Raw genomic sequence first — 23,082 nt, 5'->3', positions numbered from 1 at the left:
TGCTAAATGGTGGTGACATCTCATGGAACAGCAAGAAGCAGGCTTGTGTAGCCTTGTGACAATGGAAGCTGAGTATGTGGCTTGTGCAGCGGCTGTGCAAGAGGTTGTCTGGCTAAGAAGGTTCCTGAAGTATCTAAAGGTTACTGAGGATAGTGGGAGTCCTGTTACTATGTACTGTGACAGTCAAGCTGCAATAGCTTTTTCTAAGAATCCCAAATATCACAACAAAGGCAAGCATATAGAAATTAAGTATAATTTTGTAAGGGATATTGTTGACAAGAAAAAGATTATTCTTGAGAACATCCCTACATGGAATATGCTTGCTGATCCTTTTACTAAGTCATTGAATAAAGAGTCATTTTATGGACATGTGAAGTCTTTGGGACTTCGAAGAATGTAACTAATTGTAAAGACATTGTGATAAATGAAAAAAGTCATGATTTATTCAGTGTATATGTCTTTGTTATATTCGAATAAAAGTCTCGATAATCATGTTGCCAGATTGAGATTGGTCCACTCACATGGACAATCATCTCTATTTGTTAAGTACAAATAGAGGTAAGATCGTTGCTTATGGGACAGCTTATGTAGCTGTGAATAGAGACATACCCATAAGTTAAGGTCGCCTTGATATTTGTATCAAGATGAGATCATTTGTGTAATGATTGGAGTAAATGCACCCACCATTTACTGAATCTGCTTGAGGTTAGATTAGAATTCATATGTTGAATTCAGGATTAGACATTGGGAATGTCTAGATCGAAATCTATACGATGTTAAATTTTAAGAAAAACATGCGCTCTTTTTGGAAAAGAGAATAACATCGTAGCATGTGATTCATACCACATGTGTTATGGCGACAAGAATGGTAGTAGGAGAATGGATCCCTGCTTCTCTACTATGTGAGACCCTTGAGATTATAAGTTAATCTCGATTTTACCGTAGGTGACTATTTAGCTGTCTACTTGAAATTCTGATCAGTGTCTGCTACTTTAGCATGTTTCCTATTGGCTATGGATGATTCAGTATATGGAGCATAACTAGGAAAGCGACTGATTAGAATGAATAGATTCTGGCTAAAAAGAAAAATTAAGATTGATTTACATCTGTGACATTTATTCACTGGTACCGGTTACATTGTTAGTTCAGTACATAAAATCTAATTGTGAATAATTTGTTTGATTGGAGATGTTGAACATGCTCTTGACATATGGTCAATATGAGGGATTAGAGATGTTCATAATGATGTAAATAATTTAATCTGGGGTAAAGGCAAGTCATTTATGTCCCTGATTCATTCTATGGACATATGTCTCTAATTCGTTCTATGGAGCAGCTAAGTAAGGTGTGACAATCTTCTTAGCAATTGAATGCTCATTGTGCTTGCTGTCGCACGAACCATTTTCCCTTATATATGGAATGGATGTTCTTATTTGGTCTTTGTGACTAAATCTTGCTCTGATCTTTGTGACTTAATTCTCATAAAGTCTTCGTGACTTATTTGGTCTTTGTGACTAAATTTTGCTCTGGTCTTCGTGACTTGATCCTCATAAAGTCTTCGTGACTTATTTGGTCTTTGTAACTAAATTTCGCTATGGTCTTCGTGACATGATCACCTTGTAGTCTATGTGACTGACATGGTCTATGTGACCATATGGATTGACTTGGACGAGTGGAAGATGTTAAACGTTGCATCAATTGCAACGTCGAGAAGATGAAGGGGTGCCCATTCACCTCATCTTCCTCCATTGAAAGCAGCCATCAAGGCATCGGTTGGTAACCGATGTCTTGCTTGCTATATATGATGGCGTCCAAGGCAATCTGATAAGGAGAGTGTAGCGGAGGTGATCAGAGGAGCGCAGCCGTGAGGTGATCGTGTGAGAGCAAAGAAAGAGCATCCAGTGGTTGGGATTTGGCTCGTGAACTTTGGAGCACTTTCTGATTGCCCCGTGATTGTGCTTTCGATAGTGGCTACCCACTTCGACCGTCGACGTCTTCAGTTGTGACTTCGGGAGATCATTGTGAATAATTATAATTACTGCTATGCTTCATTTTAGATTTCATGCTTTCTGGTCCAACAGTAAAACTCAGTCTATGCAGATCATGTGGTATGTTTCAGAATTTGGTCAATGCAAATCTTAGACTTGATTGAAACAAATATCATCAGTTACAGACTGGCCAAGTTGATCTGACCTGCTGAACTGATTCGACCGACTGACCGAGCCAATCCGACTTTCTAATATAGAAAGAGACACAGTACTTATCATAATGTGAAAGGACACGGCGGTTACAAAAACATCTTTTAATGAGATACATTTCCATGAGGTGTATCTTTTGGGACACGTCTCAAGAACAAAAAAACGAGGAGAAAACTTCAACTTATTTGATGCGGGATAGATTTCATCCAACATCACCGTGGTAAGATTTTTGCACTGCATCATCTCCAATAGTTTTATTAACGGAACCAATTTAATTTCTCCGTATTGATCTAAGGATAAATTGATAGAGACGTTAGAATGAATGAATCATATTTTACCACATTAATGGAATCTCCAAAAGTGATTTTGTGATTCAAGATAGATGATCACTACAGTACGAGGACGTGCATACCAATGTATAGGACCACTTTCTAACAGTCCATTTAGAATGTTGAAATGCTTCACGAATCAATGAGTAATCTTGTAGTTTGGTAATCATTCTCTAATAATTAAGAACTGTATTGCTATAATGTTGGGATAGTTTCTTTATTTGATGAATAAAGTTTTATAAATTTTTTCATTTAAATTGCAAAGTGTCTCCATGCTGTAATGGATGTGAACTAAAACCAGAAAAAAGCGAGGAAAAAAGTTCAACCTGTTTGATGCGGGATAGATTTCATCCACAGTCACCATGGTAAGATTTTTGCACAGCGTCAACTCCAATAGTTTCGTTAACGGAACCAATTTATCTTTTCCGTATTAACTTAAAAACGAATTGAGCTGAATACTGGGATGAATGAATCGTCTTTTGTCACATTAACAGAACCAAACTGGTTTGTGCTCGGTTGGTTTTGCGATCGAGTCGATCAACCTAGTCAGTGTCTGATGATAGATTCTGTGGACCCAATGCGATATCGTGGTGGGCAGCCAATCCTATTCATTTTGACTAAGTGACAGAAACTTCCATCGTGCTTCCGCAGCTGTTAATTAATTTTGGCTTGACTTCCCTTTTGCTCATGAGAGACTCAATTAGCTTGCAATTTGCATGCGGCCAGCCGAAAGAAGGCCAACCAATAATTGACCACCATGATCAATCAGTAAAACCTACTCAGATTTTTAAATGCAACTGAAAATATTTATAGATATTTGATTGTATCTGAAGAGAAAGAAAGCACTCCGACGATCAATTAAGCAGGAATTAAAATAAAGATCGAGTTTTCATTTTAATATACAAATCATTGGGGCTTCTCAGAGCAGAGTACTAATGGCCAGAAGCAGAGCTCCGGCGACGAAGCTCCGACCAATTCCCGTGATTCTGGTAGCTCCGGAAGTGTGGTCTTCCGGCGCTGCAGCGCCGGAGGCGCCGGCGGAGGATGGGGACTTGCGGGCGGACGGCGCGGGGGCCGGGGGGTGCGGCCCGAAGATGGCGTAGGGGAGCAGGACCCTCTGGACGGGGTAGACGACGAGGGGGACGTTTGCGTAGAGGGGGGTTTCGATGGGGGTTTCGACGACGCCGGTGGAGACGTTGGCCTGGTTGGAATTGGCGGCAGAGGGGGTGGTGACGTTGAGGGTGAAGACGCCGGACTCGCCGGAGGCCTGGGTGGGGAGGGGGTTGCTGGCGGTCTGGAAGGTGGAGAAGGAGTAGTAGCGGGGGAGGACGTGGAAGAGCACCAGCTGGATCTGCTTCTGCTGGGACAGGGAGTTGAATGTGCCGGCGGGGAGGGCGGCGAAGGCGTTGTCGGTGGGGGCGAAGACGGTGAGGCCGTTGAAGCTGTTGTTGAGCTGGCTGTTGATCTGCTCGTCCACGCGGGTCTGCTGGAGGAGGCGAATGAAGGAGGTGAACTGACCTCCCTTGGCCAGGATCGCCGTGAGGTTGAGAGGCCCGGCTGGGGCCGGTGCGGGGGGCACCGTCGGCTGGGAACGGGCGGCTGGAAGGAGCAACGTGACCAAGAAACTAAAGGTCAGTAACGTGGCGGCGGCCATGGCTATGGAGGAGGAGGTGGTGGTGGCGGTGGTGCTGCATGTTATAAATACTAGTAGGGAGTAAGGTGTAATTAGATAAATTAAAACATCATTTAGGCTGGAATTAGCTGGATTTGGTAGTTGATATTTTAATTAGCAGTTGAATAATATAATCGAGTTGACAAAGTTTCAATGATCTAAATAAAATCTATTTGTTTTGCTTAAACTTGTGTCTTTCACGAAGAAATTTAGGAGCAATTTTGATAAGTTTTAATTAAAATTATTCTAGTTTTAATTAAAACTACTTTAAATTATAATAATGGATTAGTTGAGTAAAAAAGTAATTTAAAAATAAAAGCTAGGATGGAGTAGTACTATTTTAGTTAAAATAAATGCAGTACTTTTAATAAAAAAATATTAGAGTTTGTCCTAGATAAAAATAATAATTTAAGAATAGAGTAGTATTTTGTTATATATTTTTGAATAAAGAGTGTGCTTATGATAATTATCATAAAATTAAAAATACAAAGTACTCTTTTGATTTTTTTTATCAGAAAAAAAGAGTACTTAATTTTTGTCCCAATACTAATATTTCAGTTTCTTTATAAGGTTTATATTTTTTTGATTGATAAAATAAAATCTAAATGTTTAAAAACATGTGTGATAAAAAAAATGGAGTTGGTGGCGTATATAATTGAGGAGTTAGCAACTTAGCTCTTAGCTGGACAATGAATGAGTATGCAGCTTGCAGTTAATTAAAAGAGTCGGTAAATGAATTAAGTCATATTGAGGAATTTTTTTATAAAAAAACATTTTCAAATTATGAAAAGTTTAAGGGGTCAAAAATAAATTGAAAATTTGAACGGGAAGATTCGAGAGCCATGGACGGAAACTCTAAAGTCTTTCTTTTTCTTTGTTTTTTTTGTTCTCCCTGTACGGAATTTTTTCCCATCTTTACTCTCTATCCTTCTTCAATCTACACCACCAAGTAAATAGAGTATTAGTCTAAGTAGCACAGCGTATCTTTTACAAGACATCTATCTAATATAGGATCGAACTCGATGTTAAAAGAGAATAAATAATATTACAAATTTTACGAACTAAAAAAACTTAAAAAATAATCAAATAAATAAAATAACAGAAATAATTTAATTAGCATAAATTTGATCATGTAAGATAGGAAAATAAAACATGTAAGAATAATTCAATAATTTATGTATAAATTGACATGCAAGATAATTAAAACACAATGATTCTTATTTTTTTTACTTTCTCTTTTCTACCAAGCTTATAAAAAGATAGAGAAATCTCATAGAAAAAAAAAATCTAAAAACTAAGTACAAATAAAATAGATATGACAACACAATAAAAATGAAAGATTACATAGGTATTGACAATCAAAATTGAAGGGCAAAGTTGTAGCATGTCGGAGCACAGAATACAAGAGAGACACGAGCACACGAATTACATTAAGTGAATTAGTGTTTTTCAAGCTATGCCTCAAGATCCTTTACATAGCCTCTATCTGTTGCTAACATGTCATCCTCAGGTCAACTAGAAGCTCCTTGATCGCCTAGAAGTTATTGACGTAGTTGTTGTTAGATTATATATATTTATTAGAATTATTTATTTATAATCATTAGGATAATTTAGTCTTTTACCTTTTTAATTTAAGATTTAAGATTTCTTAATCTAACTATATAAGGTTTTGTATTTTTTATTTCTAAAATACCTTTTGAATTTATCAAGACATTTACTTTTTCTCATTGTCAATTTCTACGTGGTATTAGAGCCTTCATCTTCATGATTTTGATAGTTTGATTGAAGAACTATAAAACCTAATGTCGAGAAACACCTGAACAGAATGAGATTACGGAGAGAAAGCATAGACATCTTATTGAGACATCTCACTCGTTATTATTATCTGCGGATGTTCCTAATATTTTTTTAGAAGCAGTTCTTACTGCTACTCATATAATTAATAGGATTCAAATTTCTCACAATTTAGGTTTGACTCTTTTTAAAAATTATATGGTTGTGTTCTTGATTATTCCTCTTTATGTATTTTTTGTTGTACTTATTTTGTTCTCCGACCACATATCGAGTGTGATAAGTTGTCCTCTAGGTCTGCTTTGTGTGTGTTCTTTGGTTATGGTGTTAGTCAAAAAGGATATCGTTGTTTTGATCCAATCAGTAAAAAAAATTGTATGTCTCTCGTCATATTATGTTTCTTGAGCATATTCCTTTCTTCTTCATACCTCTTCTTCCACAAGACATGACTCATGCAGATCTTATTCGCATTGATCTCTTCGGTACCGACACCAATGATGCCTCCCCCACAGCTATTCTTCCACATGATGGCTTCACTGAATCTGGTATTTTCGAGACATCTCCTCCACCTCCTCCTCCTACGACTATTCCATCACCTTGTGAGATTGTTGACAATCCTACTTGTCGGTTTACACGTCCTCGTAAGTCTACTTAACTACCTAATTTTACTTATTCTTGTTATTCTAGTTCATTGGCTTCTTTTGTTGCCTTTATTCATCATCTTTTTGAGTATTTGTCCTGTAGAGAAGTTTTTGGTAGCCCTCTTTAGCAGAATACTATGGATGAGGAAATAATTGCTCTGCATCATACTCATACTTGGGATTTGGTACCTCTGCCACTAGGAAATCACACCATTAGTTCTCGTTGGGTCAATAAGATTAAAACTAAATCTGATGGTTCTGTCGAACGGTACAAAGCTCGTCTTGTTGCTAAAAATTATTCTCAGGAGTATGACATAGATTATAAGGAAACTTTTGCCATGTTGCTAAAATGACTACCATTTGTATGTTACTTGTCGTTGCCTCTTTTCATCAATGAAAAATATCTTAGATGGATGTCAAGAATATTTTTTTGAATGGTGATCTTCAAGAAGAAGTGTATATGGTGCCTCCTCCTAGAGTTGCTCGCCGACCTAGTGAATTTTGCAGACTTCGTAGAGCTCTCTATGGACTCAAACAAGCACCACGGCTTGGTTTACAAAGTTCTCCACGGTGGTGATCTCGCTTGTCTTTCGTCCCAGTAATCATGATTCAGCTTTATTTGTCAAGTGTACGCATGCAAGTTGTATACTTGTGTCTTTATATGTGAATGACATGATACTGATTGTGCCAGTAATCATGATTCTCTTCTACTTCCTCATTAGAGCTATGTGTATACTGTGATACTGATTGGGTCGGCGATCTTATAGATCATAAGTTGACCATCGGTGATCCTGACTGAAGGCGATTAGATGGTGCGTTGGCTCCAATGAGTGGTTGATCGATGAACAATGAGCCTTCTGAGATATGAAAGAAACTCCTCTACAATCCTACGCACAGTTAGACGAGCCAACAGAGCGTTAGTGACCTAAGACTAGGGTGGGAATCCCTGGCTAGGTCCTCCGACGCTCAAGTCAGTCTCCTCTCTTGAAAAGTAGAAGAAGAACAGTAATGGAAAATGCAAGAAAGTAGGGTTTCATATACAAATGCTTGTCTTTGCATACCTTGCTAGCGGAAAGGATTCCTCTTTTTATACCACCTTACATAACCTCCGTGATCATGAGGTGGCCCCCGGTTTGTTAGAGTTTGTTTGAAGATGAGAGAAGTATAATCTAGATATCGTGTAATAATACTCTGAGGAATCTTTTTTACCTCAGATGTACCTTATTTATCGTTTATGACTTGAACCCCTGATGACATATTAGAAGGAGTGTATCTCTGTAACTGATTGATGAAGAAGCTTCGAGAGAATATTTCCCGACAAGTTTGCTAGATTGTCATTAGGTTGTCGACTACTTGTCTACTAAATATATTTCAATCTGTCATTAAGCTGATAGTATATTAAGGATACCTTCTGTTGAATATATCCCAACCGATCATTAAGTCGGTCGTATATTGATAATACTTTCTGTTAAATTTATCCTGGCAGGTTATTGCTGGTCATATATTGAGAATACCTTCTGTTGAATTTATCCTAGTCGGTCATTAAGCTAGTCATATATTAAGAATACCTTCTATTGAATTTATCCTGGTCGGTCATTAAGCCGATCATATATTAAGAATACCTTATGTTGAATTTATCCTGGTCGGTCATTAAGTCGGTCGTATATTGAAGATACCTTCGGTTGAACACATCCCGGCCAATCATTAAGCCGATTGTATATTGAGATTCTTATAAGGCTAGGTACTTTTTGTTGGATCGAAAAGAACACTAGAGAGACGGTGAATAGCGATCGTTGAAAAATCGTTATTGAGTCAAAGTACGCAACGGAAAATAATAACGTAAACAACGCTAACACACCAAGTTTTACTTGGTTCGGAGCCTTTGTCGACTCCTACTCCAAGGCTCGCACGTGAGAGTGCTTTCGTTGGACAATCCACTAATAGTTCACAAAAGAGTTACACAATAAGTACAAGAACTATAAAATAAAGTTACCGACAACAAGGAAAATAAAAATTGAGTCACAGGTTGTTGGAGAAGCTTCACAGCGTTGCGGGAGTGTCTTTGGAGTAGCGCGCAAGAAAGCAGTTGTAGAGAGAAGTGTTGTTTTGTGCTCCTGGTGGAAGACCGCTTATATAGGCAGTTTCGAGCGCCTGAATCCCTTCCGAGCGGTTGGACTGTGACGTCAGTCATCCAATCAACGCGCTCCAAGCTAGCAACAAGAGTGATTTTGGGCATTCCGGGCGCCTGGACTGCTTCTGGGCGCTCAGACCACTCCGGGCACCCGGATCCCTTCCGGGCGAGATAATAAAACTTATATTACCCTACAAAACAAGTGTTAGTACAATTATAGTTAAGAGTAGTAATTGGATTCTATCTCCTCAAGACCAGAATCTAGTCAAGATCTCAACTTAGATTTTTCAAATGGATCTAAGTTGGATCGACGTTACTTTCCCTCAAATGGGGAACGCGTCCTCACCAAGTCACTCTCCTCCAGTGACTACCTTAACTTACCACTTTGTCAGACATCCAGTCATCCCATCGACATGTCTGGACTTCATGTCAGCTATCCGGTCAGCCCGTTGACCAAGCTAGACTTCGTGCCAAATATTTGGTCAGCCCGTCGATCTATCTGGACTTTATACCAGCTATTCAATCAGCCCGTCGACCTAGCTGGATTTCTTGCCAGATATCCGGTCAGCCCGTCGACCTATCTGAAGTTCTCCTACACATTTAGTTAAATCGTTAGATCACATTAAACTTAACTTAACTTACTTTGTCATTCATCAAAACCTGAGTTAGATCGTTAGTGCAACCTACACCAAAACTTTTAAGTTCAATCAAGCTTTTTCTAGTAGCGCGCACACACAGGCAACCTTATGTTCATTTAGCCTTTGCTCGGTCGATCGTATGATAAAAGCTTTGCAAGGCTAAGTACCTTTAAACTTGATCGAGCTTTGCCCGGTCGAGCACGCACAAACACCCTTATTTTCGTTTGATTTTCGTTCAGTCAATCATATGCTAAAAGCTTTAAAAGACTGAGTACCTTTAAGTTCGATCTGGCTTTGTTCGATCAAGCACACATAGGCACCCTTATGTTCATTCGGCCTTGGCTCAACTGATCGTATGCTAAAATCTTTACAAGGCTGAGTCCCTTTAAGCTCGATCAGACTTTGCCCGATTGAACGCACACAGACACCCTTATATTCGTTCAGCCTTCGCTCGACCAATCGTATGCTAAAAGCTTTTCCATGCTGAGTGTTGGACCAGATTAGGCCTGCAAGAGGGGGGGGTGAATTGCCTGTTGAGAAATAAAACAAAAAAACTTTCTCGAGCTTTCAACTCAGATTAGTAGCACACTTATAAAAAAGAAATTAGATAACTAATAAATTAAAGATACTAAGGAGTTACTTGGTTATAACTTATGTGGTTGTTAATCCAAGACAGAAAAAAGTACTGAAAAGATCTCCTTCGCGTAGGTGGAGAAGTCTATTATACTCGTTGAACGCTCAGAAATATGCTAGGAAATGAATACAAGAGTTATTGAATTATTTCTAGTTCTAGAGGTCTTTTTATAGCCTCTGGAAAATTCTATCCGAGGCTGGAAGGCGCCTTCCATAGGGTGGAAGGCGCCTCCAGCGTGGTAATTTTATCCGTTCGAAGATAAAGTTTTATCTTTGCCAACGGTCACTAGGAAGGCGCCTTCAAGCCATTGAAGCGCATTTGCACTGTTCATGGAAGTCGCCTTCAATGGCTTGAAGGCGCTTTCGCACTGTTTATAAAAGGTGTCTTCCAAGTCGTGGAAGGCGCCTTCCATAAGGCAGTTTAGCTTCTTTTCTCCTCTACTACTCCGATCATCTGGGTGATTTCATCCATCAAAAATTTAACTCACCCAGACCCATCTTCCGGCCTTCTCCTCAAGCAAGCTTCCGCTCCGGCTTCTCATCCCTCGAAAACGCCGCGCACTTCCTTCTCGTCCGCCAGCGTACTCTTCCGCAACATCTCATCCCTCGGACTCACTGAGCTTGTCGACTCTCTCTAGTGTTGTCCTTCTCGCTAGCTGCGTATTTCGCTCGACTTCATATGCTCCTAAGTTCCTGCACACTTAGACATAGAGGTTAAACAACAACAGGAGCTAACTTGATTTGGTTGATCACATCAAAATTATCATGGGGTACTTACACTAAGTACCTTTAAGTTCGATCGGACTTTGCCCGGTGGAGCATACACAGACACCCTTACATTGGATCGGGTTTATAACCAGTCTGCCCTATCTGAGCATTCTGCTCAAAGAATGCTTGGGCGCACTCTCAAGACTTTGATGTAGGGCAATCAATTAGTATTAGTTAATAGACATTCACCCTATCCCAACCTTGATCACCATTTCACCTTAATTTTGATATCCTTGTCATTTCCTGAATCCGCCCGTCATAACATGTATCAACCAACTTTTATTTTTCTTGGAGATTCTCTTATCTCTTAGAAGAGTAACAAACAATATGTTATTTCCAGGTTTTCCATAGAATCTAAGTATCATGTCATGGCTACCACTACTTATGAGATTATTTGGCTACGTTGGTTGTTTACAGATATGAGAATTTTTCTTCGACAACCTATTACTCTTCATTGTGATAATCAAAGTGTCATTTAGATTGCGTACAATATAGTTTTTCATGAGAGAACTAATCATATTGAGATTGATTGTCATTTCATTCGTTATCATCTACAGCTTGGCACTATCATATTATATTTTTTTCCCTTCCTTATTACAGATAATTAATATGTTTATCAAGGTTCATTCTGATTCGTGCTTCTATTTTTTGTCGATTCAATCCTTTTTATTCAAATATTTTCTAACAAAAATGATCACACTTTTATCACATTTAGTAGCTGTATGAATGACGATAGCAAATCCGCGTAGTGTCTGGTCATCATCCCATTTGACTTGGTTGACTTGACCTACCAGTGTTCCGTGAGGAGACTTCCTACTGAGTTCGCTCACACTCCTTCGCTTTCCTGCTTTCTGTCTATATCAACACTTCTCAACTTCACAATCCGAAATCAAGCTACGACACTGGTCGCCGCATTAGATTCATTCTTAAGATGGCTAAGCAGAAGCTGGTGTTGAAGGTGGCGGCCATGGAAGACGCAAAGAGGCGCTCCAAAGCCCTCAAGACTGCTGTCGGTTTGTCCGGCGTGATCTCCGCATCGCTGGACAAAGACTGCCTCATCGTGGTCGGCGATGGGGTTGACTCGGTCGAGCTGGCCACCGTCCTCAGGAGGAAGATGGGTAGCGCCTGTTAGAAGAAGAATAGAAAGAAGATAAATAGGAGAGTAATAATTAATCTTATTGTTTTTGTTGATACTTGTCCTCAAGACAATACAATATATAGGGTTTAAACAAGTACTCGGTCAATTAACTAATTAATAAATAACAGAATAATTCTAAAAATTATTCTGAGAATTATTCTAATAATTATAACAGAATTATTAGAATAATCCTAAAACTAATTTGATTTGATTTGATGATTTGATCCGGTCAATTCTAGTAATTCTCTTTTATCTCTTTTACCCCCCGACAAACTTAACGGGAGATCTTTGACGTTGAGTTTGCTTGCTAACTTGTTGAAACGTTGTCTGGATAATGGCTTAGTAAAGATATCAGCAATTTGATCCTCAGCAGAGATATAAGAGACGGATAATTGTTGAGTTGTCACACGTTCACGAACAAAATGAAAATCAATCTCCACATGTTTTGTACGAGCATGAAAGATTGGATTTGCTGTGAGATATGTTGCTCCAATATTGTCGCACCAAATTTTTGGTGCAATATTTGATGCAAGATGAAGTTCAGAGAGAAGTGATTGAAGCCAAATAATTTCAGACGTTGTATTTGCTATAGCTTTATATTCTGCCTCAGTACTTGAACGAGATACCGTAGGTTGCTTCTTCGAATTCCATGAGATAAGATTTCGTCCAAGAAATATTGCATATCCACTAGTAGAGCGTCTATCTTCAGGAGAACTTGCCCAATCCGCATCACTATAGGCATGTAAATCTCGAGACGATTGACGATATAAAAGAAGACCATGTAGAATAGTACCTTTGAGATAGCGAAGTATTCTTTTTACATTATCCCAATTTTGTTCAGTTGGAGCATGCATGAATTGACAAGCACGATTTGCACGATTTACTGCAATAGTAATATTGTAAGGCTCCAACAATGCTTCGATAAATTTGTGGATCAGACAGAGCAGGAGAGGATGAAGATGGAGAGTTGCTTATAGCAATTGGTGTAGAGACCGGACGTGCTCCATCCATTTTGGCTCTTTGAAGAAGTCCAGTAATGTATTTGCTCTGAGAGAGAAGATAGCCATCCTCATGTGGAATAAGCTCAATACCAAGAAAAAAACGAGCAATGCCCAAATCTCGAGTAGGAAATTCTTGATTGAGAATACTTAATAAAGTTATGATGTCCTTGTGATCATTACCAGTTATCAGGATGTCATCCACATAAATAAGAAAAAATATCATAGACCCATCATTATATTTGTGAAATAGAGATGAGTCAGTCTTTGATCCAGAAAATCCTTGAGATTGTAACCAATTGGATAGTCGATGAAACCATGCACGAGGAGCTTGTCGAAGACCATATAAGGATTTCTTAAGTTGACAAACATGAGATGGAAATTGTGGATGAATGAACCCAGGTGGTTGCTCCATAAATACAGTTTCCTCAAGATGACCATGGAGAAATGCATTTGAGATGTCCAATTGGCGTACAGGCCAATTGGAACTAACAGCTATCGATAATAATAGTCCGAGATGTAATCTTGATGACTGGACTAAAAGTGTCATTGAAGTCAATACCTGGTTGCTGACTAAAACCTTTGGCTACAAGTCGAGCTTTGTATCGTTCAAGAGAGCCATCAGCTCGATACTTAAGACGGAATACCCATTTAGAGCCCACAACATTCATTGAGGAAGTGCGTGGAACTAGACTCCATGTTCCATTGCGAAGAAGTGCATCAAATTCTGTAGCCATTGCACTACGCCAATTTGGATCCTTGTTTGCTTGCGTAAAACAAGTTGGTTCAATAGATTTTGAAGAAACCACTAGAGCCCGTGGAAGAGGATATCGAGTCGCATTTGGTGGGCAACGTTCATAAATGTCACTAATGGGAAGCATGCGACGAGGAGCATTATCATCTGAATCACTTGTTGATGGTGATGAGGAAGTAGGCTGACATGGTGATGTAGATGACGGACTTGCATTATCCGAGGATTCAGAACTAGAAAGCATATTATCTTCGACCGGCGAGGCTTCCAAGATTGGAGCAGCATCCTGAGGTGATTCTGATGGTATAGGGGAGTTATTAGAGAGCGGAGCAGGACCTAGGATGCCATCATTTCTGACAATATTAGGTGGTATTAAGAAGGTGCCACCTGTATCTGGAGGAGAGATCGAAGTAGATACTGAAAAAGGGAATAGAGTCTCATCAAAAGTAACATGTCGTGAAATATAAATTCGACCTGTTGGTATATGTAAGCAACGATAACCATGGTGCAAATTGCTGTAACCAAGGAAAACACATTGTAGTGAACGAGAGTCAAGTTTGTGTTTAGAGTAGGGGCGTAACCATGGATAACATGCGCAACCAAAAATTCAAAGGAAAGTGTAATTAGGAGTTTGATTATAAAGTGTTTCAAAAGGACATTTATGATTGAGCAATGGAGTAGGGAGTCGATTTATGAGATATACAGCAGTAGTAACAGCTTCATCCCAAAATTTACGTGGAACTGATGCATGATGAAGAAGAGCTAAGGCAGTTTCGACTATGTGTCTATGTTTTCTCTCAGCAGAACCATTTTGTTCTGGAGTTGAGGACAAGAGACTCGATGAACAATTCCACAAGAGACAAGATGACGATGGAGAGCTTGATATTCACCTCCCCAATCAGAATGAAAAGAAAGTATTTTACGATTAAAATATCGTTCAACTTGATTTTGAAATTTACAGAATATATCCAATAAATCAGATTTTCTTTTCATAGGATAGAGCCAAGTATATTTACTAAAATGATCAATAAAGGTAACATAATATTGAAAACCTTGGTTAGATAAAATAGGTGCAGGGCCCCAAACATCAGAATGAATTAATTCAAGTGGAAAATTAGAAACATAATCGGATGAATAGAAAGGTAGCTTATGACTTTTAGATTCCATGCAGGCCCTACATGAATGAGATGGAGAGGAGGTAATGGAAGTAGGTAAACCATACCTATTGATGATTGACTGGACAATATGAAGAGAAGGATGACCAAGTCGAGCATGCCAAGCTGGTTTATTTGTGCGTTCACCAACAAAAGCTTTGATTGAAGAACTTTGAAGATAGTAGAGGCCATTTTTGATTCTCCCATGAAACACAATAGCATTTGTTCCTTTATCTTTTATAAGATAATGATTATGATGAAACTCAAAAATGACATTGTTATCAAGACAAAATTGACGGGTAGAAAGTAAATTTTTAGTGATAGATGGAACATGAAAGATATTGCGCATGTGAAAAGTTCGATTAGATAAATGAATATATGTGTTTCCAAGATTAGCAATTTGCAAACCTGAGCCATCGCCTACTTGAACCGTATCTGAGCCATAGTATGACATTACGTCTGTAAGGATATTATAATCCGATGTGACATGATGAGTAGCTCCAGTGTCAATATACCAATCAGTAGATGAAAACTCTGGGGTTTTACCGCAAGTAGGCACAGATGAGAGAGCTTTAGGATATGCTTGTGAAATAGACGGTTGTCTTGAGATTGTAGAACCACCAATGAAATTTGAGGCAAATCTTTGAGGACATAGATTTCCAGGATGACCAATGATGTGACAAATTTGACATTTTACCCGAGAGTAATCAAATCTTTTAGGGCATAGATATCCAATATGGCCAATGATGCGACAAATTTGACATCGGACTGAATTTTGTTTTTGGCCTCCTTGATAGTGTTGAGTATTTGACATCTAAAGTAAAATAACTTATCTTGTAGAGAGACTGGATCGCCGAAAGGAAGTCCTCTTGGAGGAAATAGAAGCCTCGGCTGGAGCAACCACTTGTTGTCGACGTCGAGGTTTGGTCGGCGTTTGGTGGACAGCGGCGGTAGCACAAAAGGAGAAGTCCTTTTTTTTTTTTGTCGTCTTGTTTTGCGATTTCAAAAAAAAAAGAAAGAAACTCCTCTTTTGTCTTGGACAGCGGCAGAAAAAGAAAGGGAAGAGGATTTGTGAGGGAGAATTAAGAGGAAGCGAAGGAACGAAGGATCATGGCTCTGATACCATGTTAGAAGAAGAATAGAAAGAAGATAAATAGGAGAGTAATAATTAATCTTATTGTTTTTGTTGATACTTGTCCTCAAGACAATACAATATATAGGGTTTAAACAAGTACTCGGTCAATTAACTAATTAATAAATAACAGAATAATTCTAAAAATTATTCTGAGAATTATTCTAATAATTATAACAGAATTATTAGAATAATCCTAAAACTAATTTGATTTGATTTGATGATTTGATCCGGTCAATTCTAGTAATTCTCTTTTATCTCTTTTAGCGCCAACCTTGTCAGCGTCGGATCAGCCGAAGAAAAGAAAAAGGAGGAGAAGAAACCAGAGGAGAAGAAACCGGTGGTGGTGGCAGAGTCCAATAAATTCACCTGGCAGCCGCCGCCGGCGAGCTACTGGATCATGTGTCCTGAAGCCCCACAACCGTATAATCACTGCCAGTGTGCTTCTGATTGTAGCATCATGTAATGAGATCTAAACTGGTAGCATTATTACGCTCAGAATTTGGTACTCGGGTGGTGATCGATTTGCCACATTAGTATTATTATTAATATTATGCGGTAGAAGAGTTGATCTTATGTAAGGCTTGTTATATGTATAAGGTGAAGCAGTTGGTGGCATTAATATTCAATTTTGCTTTCTCATTCCATTTTAGTTAGCTCCTTAAATTCAGTTGCACAATCGGAATGGATCTCTGCTCCATTCGCTGATTCCGTGTTCTTCACTAGCTTTGTCCCCGGCCTTTCACCAGTCGGAGGCCGCCGCCTTTTACCCCAAGGCTCGGAACTTCGAATGTCAGGACACACTAGGTATGACACAGCCATAGCTTTAGGGTCAAGTTCATCATTGCAATATCTCAGGATGCATGGTACAGAATCCAAAGGTTCTTGAAGTTTAGATGCAAAGATTCTAACCAGGCAATTTTAACTGCTCCATTGGTAAAAATGTGACACGACCTTTTGCTTCGATGAGGTCCACCGAACAAGATTATGTTGGATCCTTGTGGATGTTTTGATGTGATCAACCAAATTGGTTAGGTCCTGTTTTGTGTTTGATCTCTGTGTCTAAGTGTGCAGGAGCTTAGGAGCGCAGGAAGTTGAGCGGAAGACGCAGCTAGCGAGAAGGACGGCGCGGGAAGGGATCTGACGGGCTCGGTGCGTCCGAAGGACGAAAGAGTTGCGGAAGAGTACACCGGTGAGCGAAAAGAACTTGCGCGGCGTTCGAGGGACGTTAAGCTGGGAAGGAAGACTGCTCGAGGAGAAGGCCGGAAATTGGGTTCGGGTGAGCCCTATTTTGGTTGGTCGCAATCACCCAAACAAACGAAGTCTCGGAAGTCAAAGCAAGGAAGAAACGGAGCTGAAAAGACTGTTCGAGATGCCTTGAAGGTGCCTTAAGCTGCGGCGCCTCGAGCCTCAGTCTGAGGCGCCTCGAGCCTCAGACTTGCTTTGAGGCGCTTCAGCCTGGTCAAATTTGACCGTTCGCAGCGGATAGAGTTTTTTCCGCTACACCGAGTTGGAGGCGCCTTGAACTTTGTTAGAGGCGCCTTGGACCCTCGGGATAGAATTTCCAGAGGCTATTTAAAGGCCCTTGGAGTTAGGAATTGAAATATAACTCAAGCAATCAACTGTGTAGTCTTTCCTAGCAATAGTTCTAAGCTTCCAAAGTGTAAAAGACTTCTCCGCCTTCAGAGAAGGAGATTCTTCAGTGCGCTTTTTTCTTACTGCCTTGGATTAACAATCTTCTTGGTTGTAACTAAGAAAATAGCTGAGTCCCTTTTCGTTTCTATTAATTTATCTATTATTATTTTACTATTGCATTTTTGAGTTGAAAGCACGAGGAGGATATACTTTATTTTTTCAGATAATTCACCCCCCTCTTGTCCGATCCACTGCACCAACAGATTACCATAATAGTCATTTATACTATGACGATCATCTAGACAAGCACTATGTCAACATCAATATAACACGCTAGAGAGGGAGAGGAATAGGAAAAATAGATAAATAAGGTGTAGGATTCTACGCAAATACCTTGAGATCCGTTTAATAGTTGCTAATGAGAGATAGTAAGTGAATACATGACATACTTTATTTACAATAAAAGATAGATCAGTGTCATGATGCAATATTGACGAGCACCACCAATGATACGATAATTTGAGCCAGCCATTTTTCAAGGGAAGATTGTCATATATAGATAATAAAGTCGTAAAATAAGACATAAGAGTGTATGTTGGTTTAAAGTCAAACATGTAAATCTTCTTCAAAAGATAGTAACATATTTTATTTGATTGAGATGCAAACCATTTTCAATGGACTTCAATACCCAAAACATAATTCAATAGTCCAAAATCTTTCATACTAAGTTGTTTATTAAAAAAAATGAGACTATGCATACTACCAGGGACAATGACATCGTTGAGACGAACACAATAAGAATTTCTTAGCTTGAGGAGAAGGAAAATAGTGAGGTATCAACCTTAGAACTAGCAAAACCCTATCACAGAAGTGGCTGATTAAGTTTTGTAAATCATACATGAGGAGACGACCATCTCAAATCATACAATGATTTGTGTAGTTTACGTATCATATCAAGGTAAGAAAAATCAATAAACCAGGAGATTGTTTCATGTAAACGGTCTTTGCAAGATCTTCGTAAAGAAATACATTCTCATGATATCAAGTTAACAAATATGTCATTTGTGTATCAAACAATGGTAAAAACTACTTGAATTGTTTGAGATTTGATAACAAAACTAGTTTCAATGTAGTCATATAGCTATAGTTTGATGATACCAAACGAACCTCATATTGATTTATAAAACCATCCGATTTTAACTTCAATCGATAAAACCATTTACAACTAATAACTTTGGCATTTTCTAGTTTTGGAAAAATAGGCTATATTTTTTGTAGCATCAGCGCACATCTAACATGGCTAGTTGCCACTCAAGAACACTAGCAGTTTGCTTGTACGTATTTGGCTCAACTAGCAATTACTCTGAGTTAACATATGATCAACATTTATAGTTGGTGACTTGGTGCTATGGTATTCTCATTAATATGTGGCATATCAACTACCAAAGAGTTGGAGGGAGGGGAAGGAGATAAAATGCATGAGGAAAGACTGCATAGAAGATGGAGAAGAAGGATTAAATGTAATATGAGATGGAAAAGTTGGGGCGGTGGAAGGAGTAGAAATAGATGACTGTAAATGAAGAAGATGCTAAAAGATGTGGCGAAGTATTAGAGGATGGTGATAGAGATGCAGAAGGACGAAAAAGAATAATAAAATTGAAAGAGTTGTAATGACTAGTGGGGGTATTACAAATGAAGAGGATGGTGAAGAATTAAAAAAAAAAAAAAGAAGGAATATCAAAGTCACCGCCGCCACTGGCAACGATGATTTTTTTCTTTGACATCATCATCCACTCGGTCAAATCCGGATATAAATCCAGCTTCTACTCTGTTGATTTCAATCATTCAACCCAATCTCAATCTCCTTCCATGAATCAACCTGTGTTTTTATCAAGTTAGATGAAAATGACTATTTAATTCGAAAAGAAATCAACTTTTGAATATAATGATACTCATCCTTATCCTCCTAAATTCCTTGATCTCAATAATCTAGGGGACATTTGATTTAGGGGAATAAGAGTAGAAATAGGAATATAAATCATTAATTGTCATTATTGATGTTTGGATTATAGAAATGGAAATACAAATAAGAGAATGAATTCTTATAATTGGATAATAACTCATTTTCATGTCTTTCCCCTTCAATGAGTTATTACTCTATTTTCAACAATCAAAATATTCTTTATTCCAAAAATATCCTTAACCCAAAATTAAAATTTTTTCTCTTAATATCAAAATATATTTATTTAATTTTTCTTTCATATCACTTTCTCTCTCCCTATTCCCTCTCATCATATTTTTTCTCTCCTCATTTTATCACCAATTTTCTCTCTCCTTAATATCTCTCATCATACGTTCTTTCCTCTTTTTTTTTCTCATATACTTTCTATCTCCTTAAACTTTTCAATCACACTATCTTTCCTTTTTTTTTCTCATCACATTTTCTCTCTCATCGTACTTCTTCTCCCATCATACTTTCTCTCTTCTCAATATCTCACATCACAATATCTTTTTTCTCATTGCACTTTCTCTCTCATCATGCTTTCTATGTCATCACACTTTCTCTCTCCTCAATCTCTCCCTTTTTTTCTCAACATATTTCCTCTCTCATCATATTTTCTCTCTCCTTAATCTCTTTCATCACATTCGCTTTCCTATTTTTTTTCTCATCACACTTTCTCTATCATCATACTTTCTCTATTCTCAATCTCTTCCATCACACACTCTCTATTACACTTTCTCTCTCTTTATCCTCTCTCATCATATTTTCTCTCTCATGTCTATCATCATACTCTCTCCCATCATACTCTTTTTTTTTTTTTTTCATTTTCTCTCATCGTACTTTCTTTCTTTTCATTCTTTTCCATCATACTTTTTCTCTTATTATACTTTCTCTCTCATCATATTTTCTGCTCACATTTAACTTTCTCTCACATCTAATTTTTTCTCTTACTTTCCTTTAAGGGTAAAAAAGGAAATTTTGATTTATTCCAATACAAAATATTCAACTAACCAAACATTGATTTTAAGAGTGATATCCATGTTTATATCCATTCTCATTCCACAATATTATAATTTTCATTTCGATTTCTATTCTTAGGAAAAAACCAAACATCGCCTAATTATTAATCCTATGCCTCCTAGCAAAGTTAGGATCGTATGATAATGAGGCTGCATTTATTCATCCTCAAACAAAGGACTTATAACTCAAATAGTTATATATATTCAACGACACAATATTTATCTGCCTCTGATACCATAAAGAATTTCATATAAATGTAAGGAGACCAAGGATAACTTTGTATATTCTTTTGTTAAGGGTTTCACAGTATAAAACAGACATTATATATTTAAGGTATCATATAATTAATTAAGTTAAATAACGTTAAACTTGCGAATTTAATTGATGCGGAGGTAGTTTGTGGTATAGGAGCAATTAAAGAAGGAAGGGAGGGCAGTTTTGTCATTTCATTGGTGGAGGGTTTTGTTCATAGGAGAAGGGGGGGTCCCGTCGCCGCACGCAGGAAGAAGTTTTCTTCCTCAGCCTCTCCTGCGCCTCGCCGGGGCCATCCCTGGTCGCCACCATCACTCTTCTCCCTCTCCTCCTTCCTCGCCGGCAAGCCACCACGAATGAAGCGTCGCCCTCGACGGAGCAGGCTTCCTCTCTTCGTGTCTTCTACCGCGCTCTTCACGCAGGCGCCAGCGTCATGCGGTTCGTGCTTTGGCTCAACGCCGCCAACAAGAACAAGGGAAGGTCCTTCTTCCTCCCGCCCGAGCTCACCGTCGCCAGTCTCTACACGCAGAGCAGTTCCCTCGCCGGCAGCCTCCACGCGCACAGCGGCTCGCCGCCGGCAGCCTCTACACGCAGAGCAACCCTCCTCCGACAACCTCCACACGCACAGCAGCTCCCTCGCCGGCAGACTCCACGCGCACAGCGCCTCACCGCCGGCAGCCTGTACACGCAGAGCAGCCCTCCTCCGACAACCTCCACACGCACAGCAGCTCCCTCGCTGGCAGACTCCACGCGCACAGCGGCTCCCCCGCCGGCAGCCTCCACGAGCACAGCAGCTCCTCCGCAGGCAGCTTCCGTGCGCTGTAGCCATCACTTACTGGCAGTCCTTGTGCCGACTTTGCCTAGGTTCCGATTTGTGTTGCTGTGGTATGCTGACCCATGTGTCGATCCAATCTGAGTGTTGTGTTCCGACCTTTCTGGTGTCTCTGTGTTCCGGCCTACGCGCTGTTGTCACATTCCGCCCTGCGAACCGATGTCATACCCCGGTCGTGTCGCCATTGTATTCCGATTGTGTGTCACCTTTCAGATCCATGCTGCGTTGTCACCTCCGGACCCAGCTCCTCTTCGGTCGGTTCAGAGGCATCCACCCTTCCGGGTCACGACGACTCGATCAGCTTCACGACCAGCTCACCGCTCCACCTGAGGGCGCCCCCCGGGGTCAGGGTACGTCACTGCACTCGTCTTGTATTTAGTTAGTTATGTTATCATTATTCAGCTGCTTGTATATTCGTGGGACCCGCCTCGAGCATCGGGTACCAGAGACCGGGGCAACCTAATCGATGGCTGCAGGGATTGTTGACCAGCGGACTTTAGATGACTTGGTCAACGCAGAAGACAGCTCGCCACCGGGTCATGGGGATACGGTCAACCTTCCAGACACGTCATGCCGACAGTTCCATCATCTCAACTTCCCGACATGATCATTAATTATATAGAGAATTTCTATATATATTAGTAAAATACATATCCTAATAACATTCTCAGGTCCAAAGATATATTAAAGGTAAAAAGATAATAATTACAAGTAACTAATAACATGATTACCCATAATTAACATAGATTGTGGCTACGGACAAAAACCCTCGCCGCCAAGACCCTTGCTCCTCCTTCAATGCTCGCCGCCGCCAGTAGGTCGTTGCTCCGTTCGCCGTCCCTTCGTGCAGCCTCTGCGAGGATCGGAGCTCCGCGCCGTCCCCTCCGCAGTTGCCCCACGCTTAGTTCCTCTGGCACCGCTTCTCGTTTCACAAGGCATCCCCTGATTCCTCTACTGCTTCGGGATTGATTTGCTGATCCCGTTCTTCTATTCAGTCTTGTAATGGTCCGACCTTTATGAAATCCTTAAGGTATCCAATTCCGACGAGCTTTTGTGTGGAATCTCTGCTCCCGATGCATAGCGCCACGGCCTCATCATTGATGACATCCATGCTCGCCATTTCGCGCAGGGGATATGGGTGGCTTTCTGAAGGTGAAAATGCTTAATTAGTTGCATATCTATTGTGCGTTGCGTCTGTTTGTGCTCGTGTTGTGATTTCCTTAATGTGCCAAACATGGATTCACTAGTTCTGTTAGCACTGAGTACTATCTATGTTCTAACTGAGGATGTAAAGGAGAAATTTAAAATTAAGGTTTGGTTGAAAATATCTTTTGGAAATGCCAAAGGCAGCAGCAAAAACTAACAGA

The 23,082-nt window shown here is 39.6% G+C and overlaps 3 protein-coding genes across 3 annotated transcripts; 2 read left to right on the top strand and 1 right to left on the bottom strand.

The window, feature by feature from the left end:
• Window positions 1–3,319: 3,319 nt before the first annotated feature.
• LOC122003855 (fasciclin-like arabinogalactan protein 6) lies at window positions 3,320–4,225 on the bottom strand. Its single transcript, XM_042558848.1, has one exon. The coding sequence runs from the start codon at window positions 4,179–4,181 to the stop codon at window positions 3,447–3,449; it is 735 nt and encodes a 244-aa protein (XP_042414782.1). The 5' UTR covers window positions 4,182–4,225; the 3' UTR covers window positions 3,320–3,446.
• Window positions 4,226–11,698: 7,473 nt separating this feature from the next.
• Window positions 11,699–16,616, top strand: LOC122003854 (heavy metal-associated isoprenylated plant protein 16-like). Its single transcript, XM_042558847.1, has 3 exons — window positions 11,699–11,919; window positions 11,960–11,963; window positions 16,242–16,616. The coding sequence occupies exons 1-3, from the start codon at window positions 11,733–11,735 to the stop codon at window positions 16,438–16,440; spliced, it is 390 nt and encodes a 129-aa protein (XP_042414781.1). The 5' UTR covers window positions 11,699–11,732; the 3' UTR covers window positions 16,441–16,616.
• A 4,691-nt stretch (window positions 16,617–21,307) lies between these two features.
• LOC122006098 (allergen Asp f 7 homolog) lies at window positions 21,308–22,497 on the top strand. The gene is made up of 2 exons (XM_042561451.1): window positions 21,308–22,065; window positions 22,192–22,497. The coding sequence occupies exon 1, from the start codon at window positions 21,317–21,319 to the stop codon at window positions 21,797–21,799; it is 483 nt and encodes a 160-aa protein (XP_042417385.1). The 5' UTR covers window positions 21,308–21,316; the 3' UTR covers window positions 21,800–22,065; window positions 22,192–22,497.
• The last annotated feature ends 585 nt before the right edge of the window (window positions 22,498–23,082 follow it).

Source organism: Zingiber officinale, chromosome 7B (genome assembly GCF_018446385.1).
Source record: "Zingiber officinale cultivar Zhangliang chromosome 7B, Zo_v1.1, whole genome shotgun sequence".
NCBI lineage: Eukaryota > Viridiplantae > Streptophyta > Magnoliopsida > Zingiberales > Zingiberaceae > Zingiber > Zingiber officinale.
The sequence above is the reverse complement of the archived record's forward strand: the minus strand, read 5'-3'. Positions and strand labels throughout refer to the sequence as shown.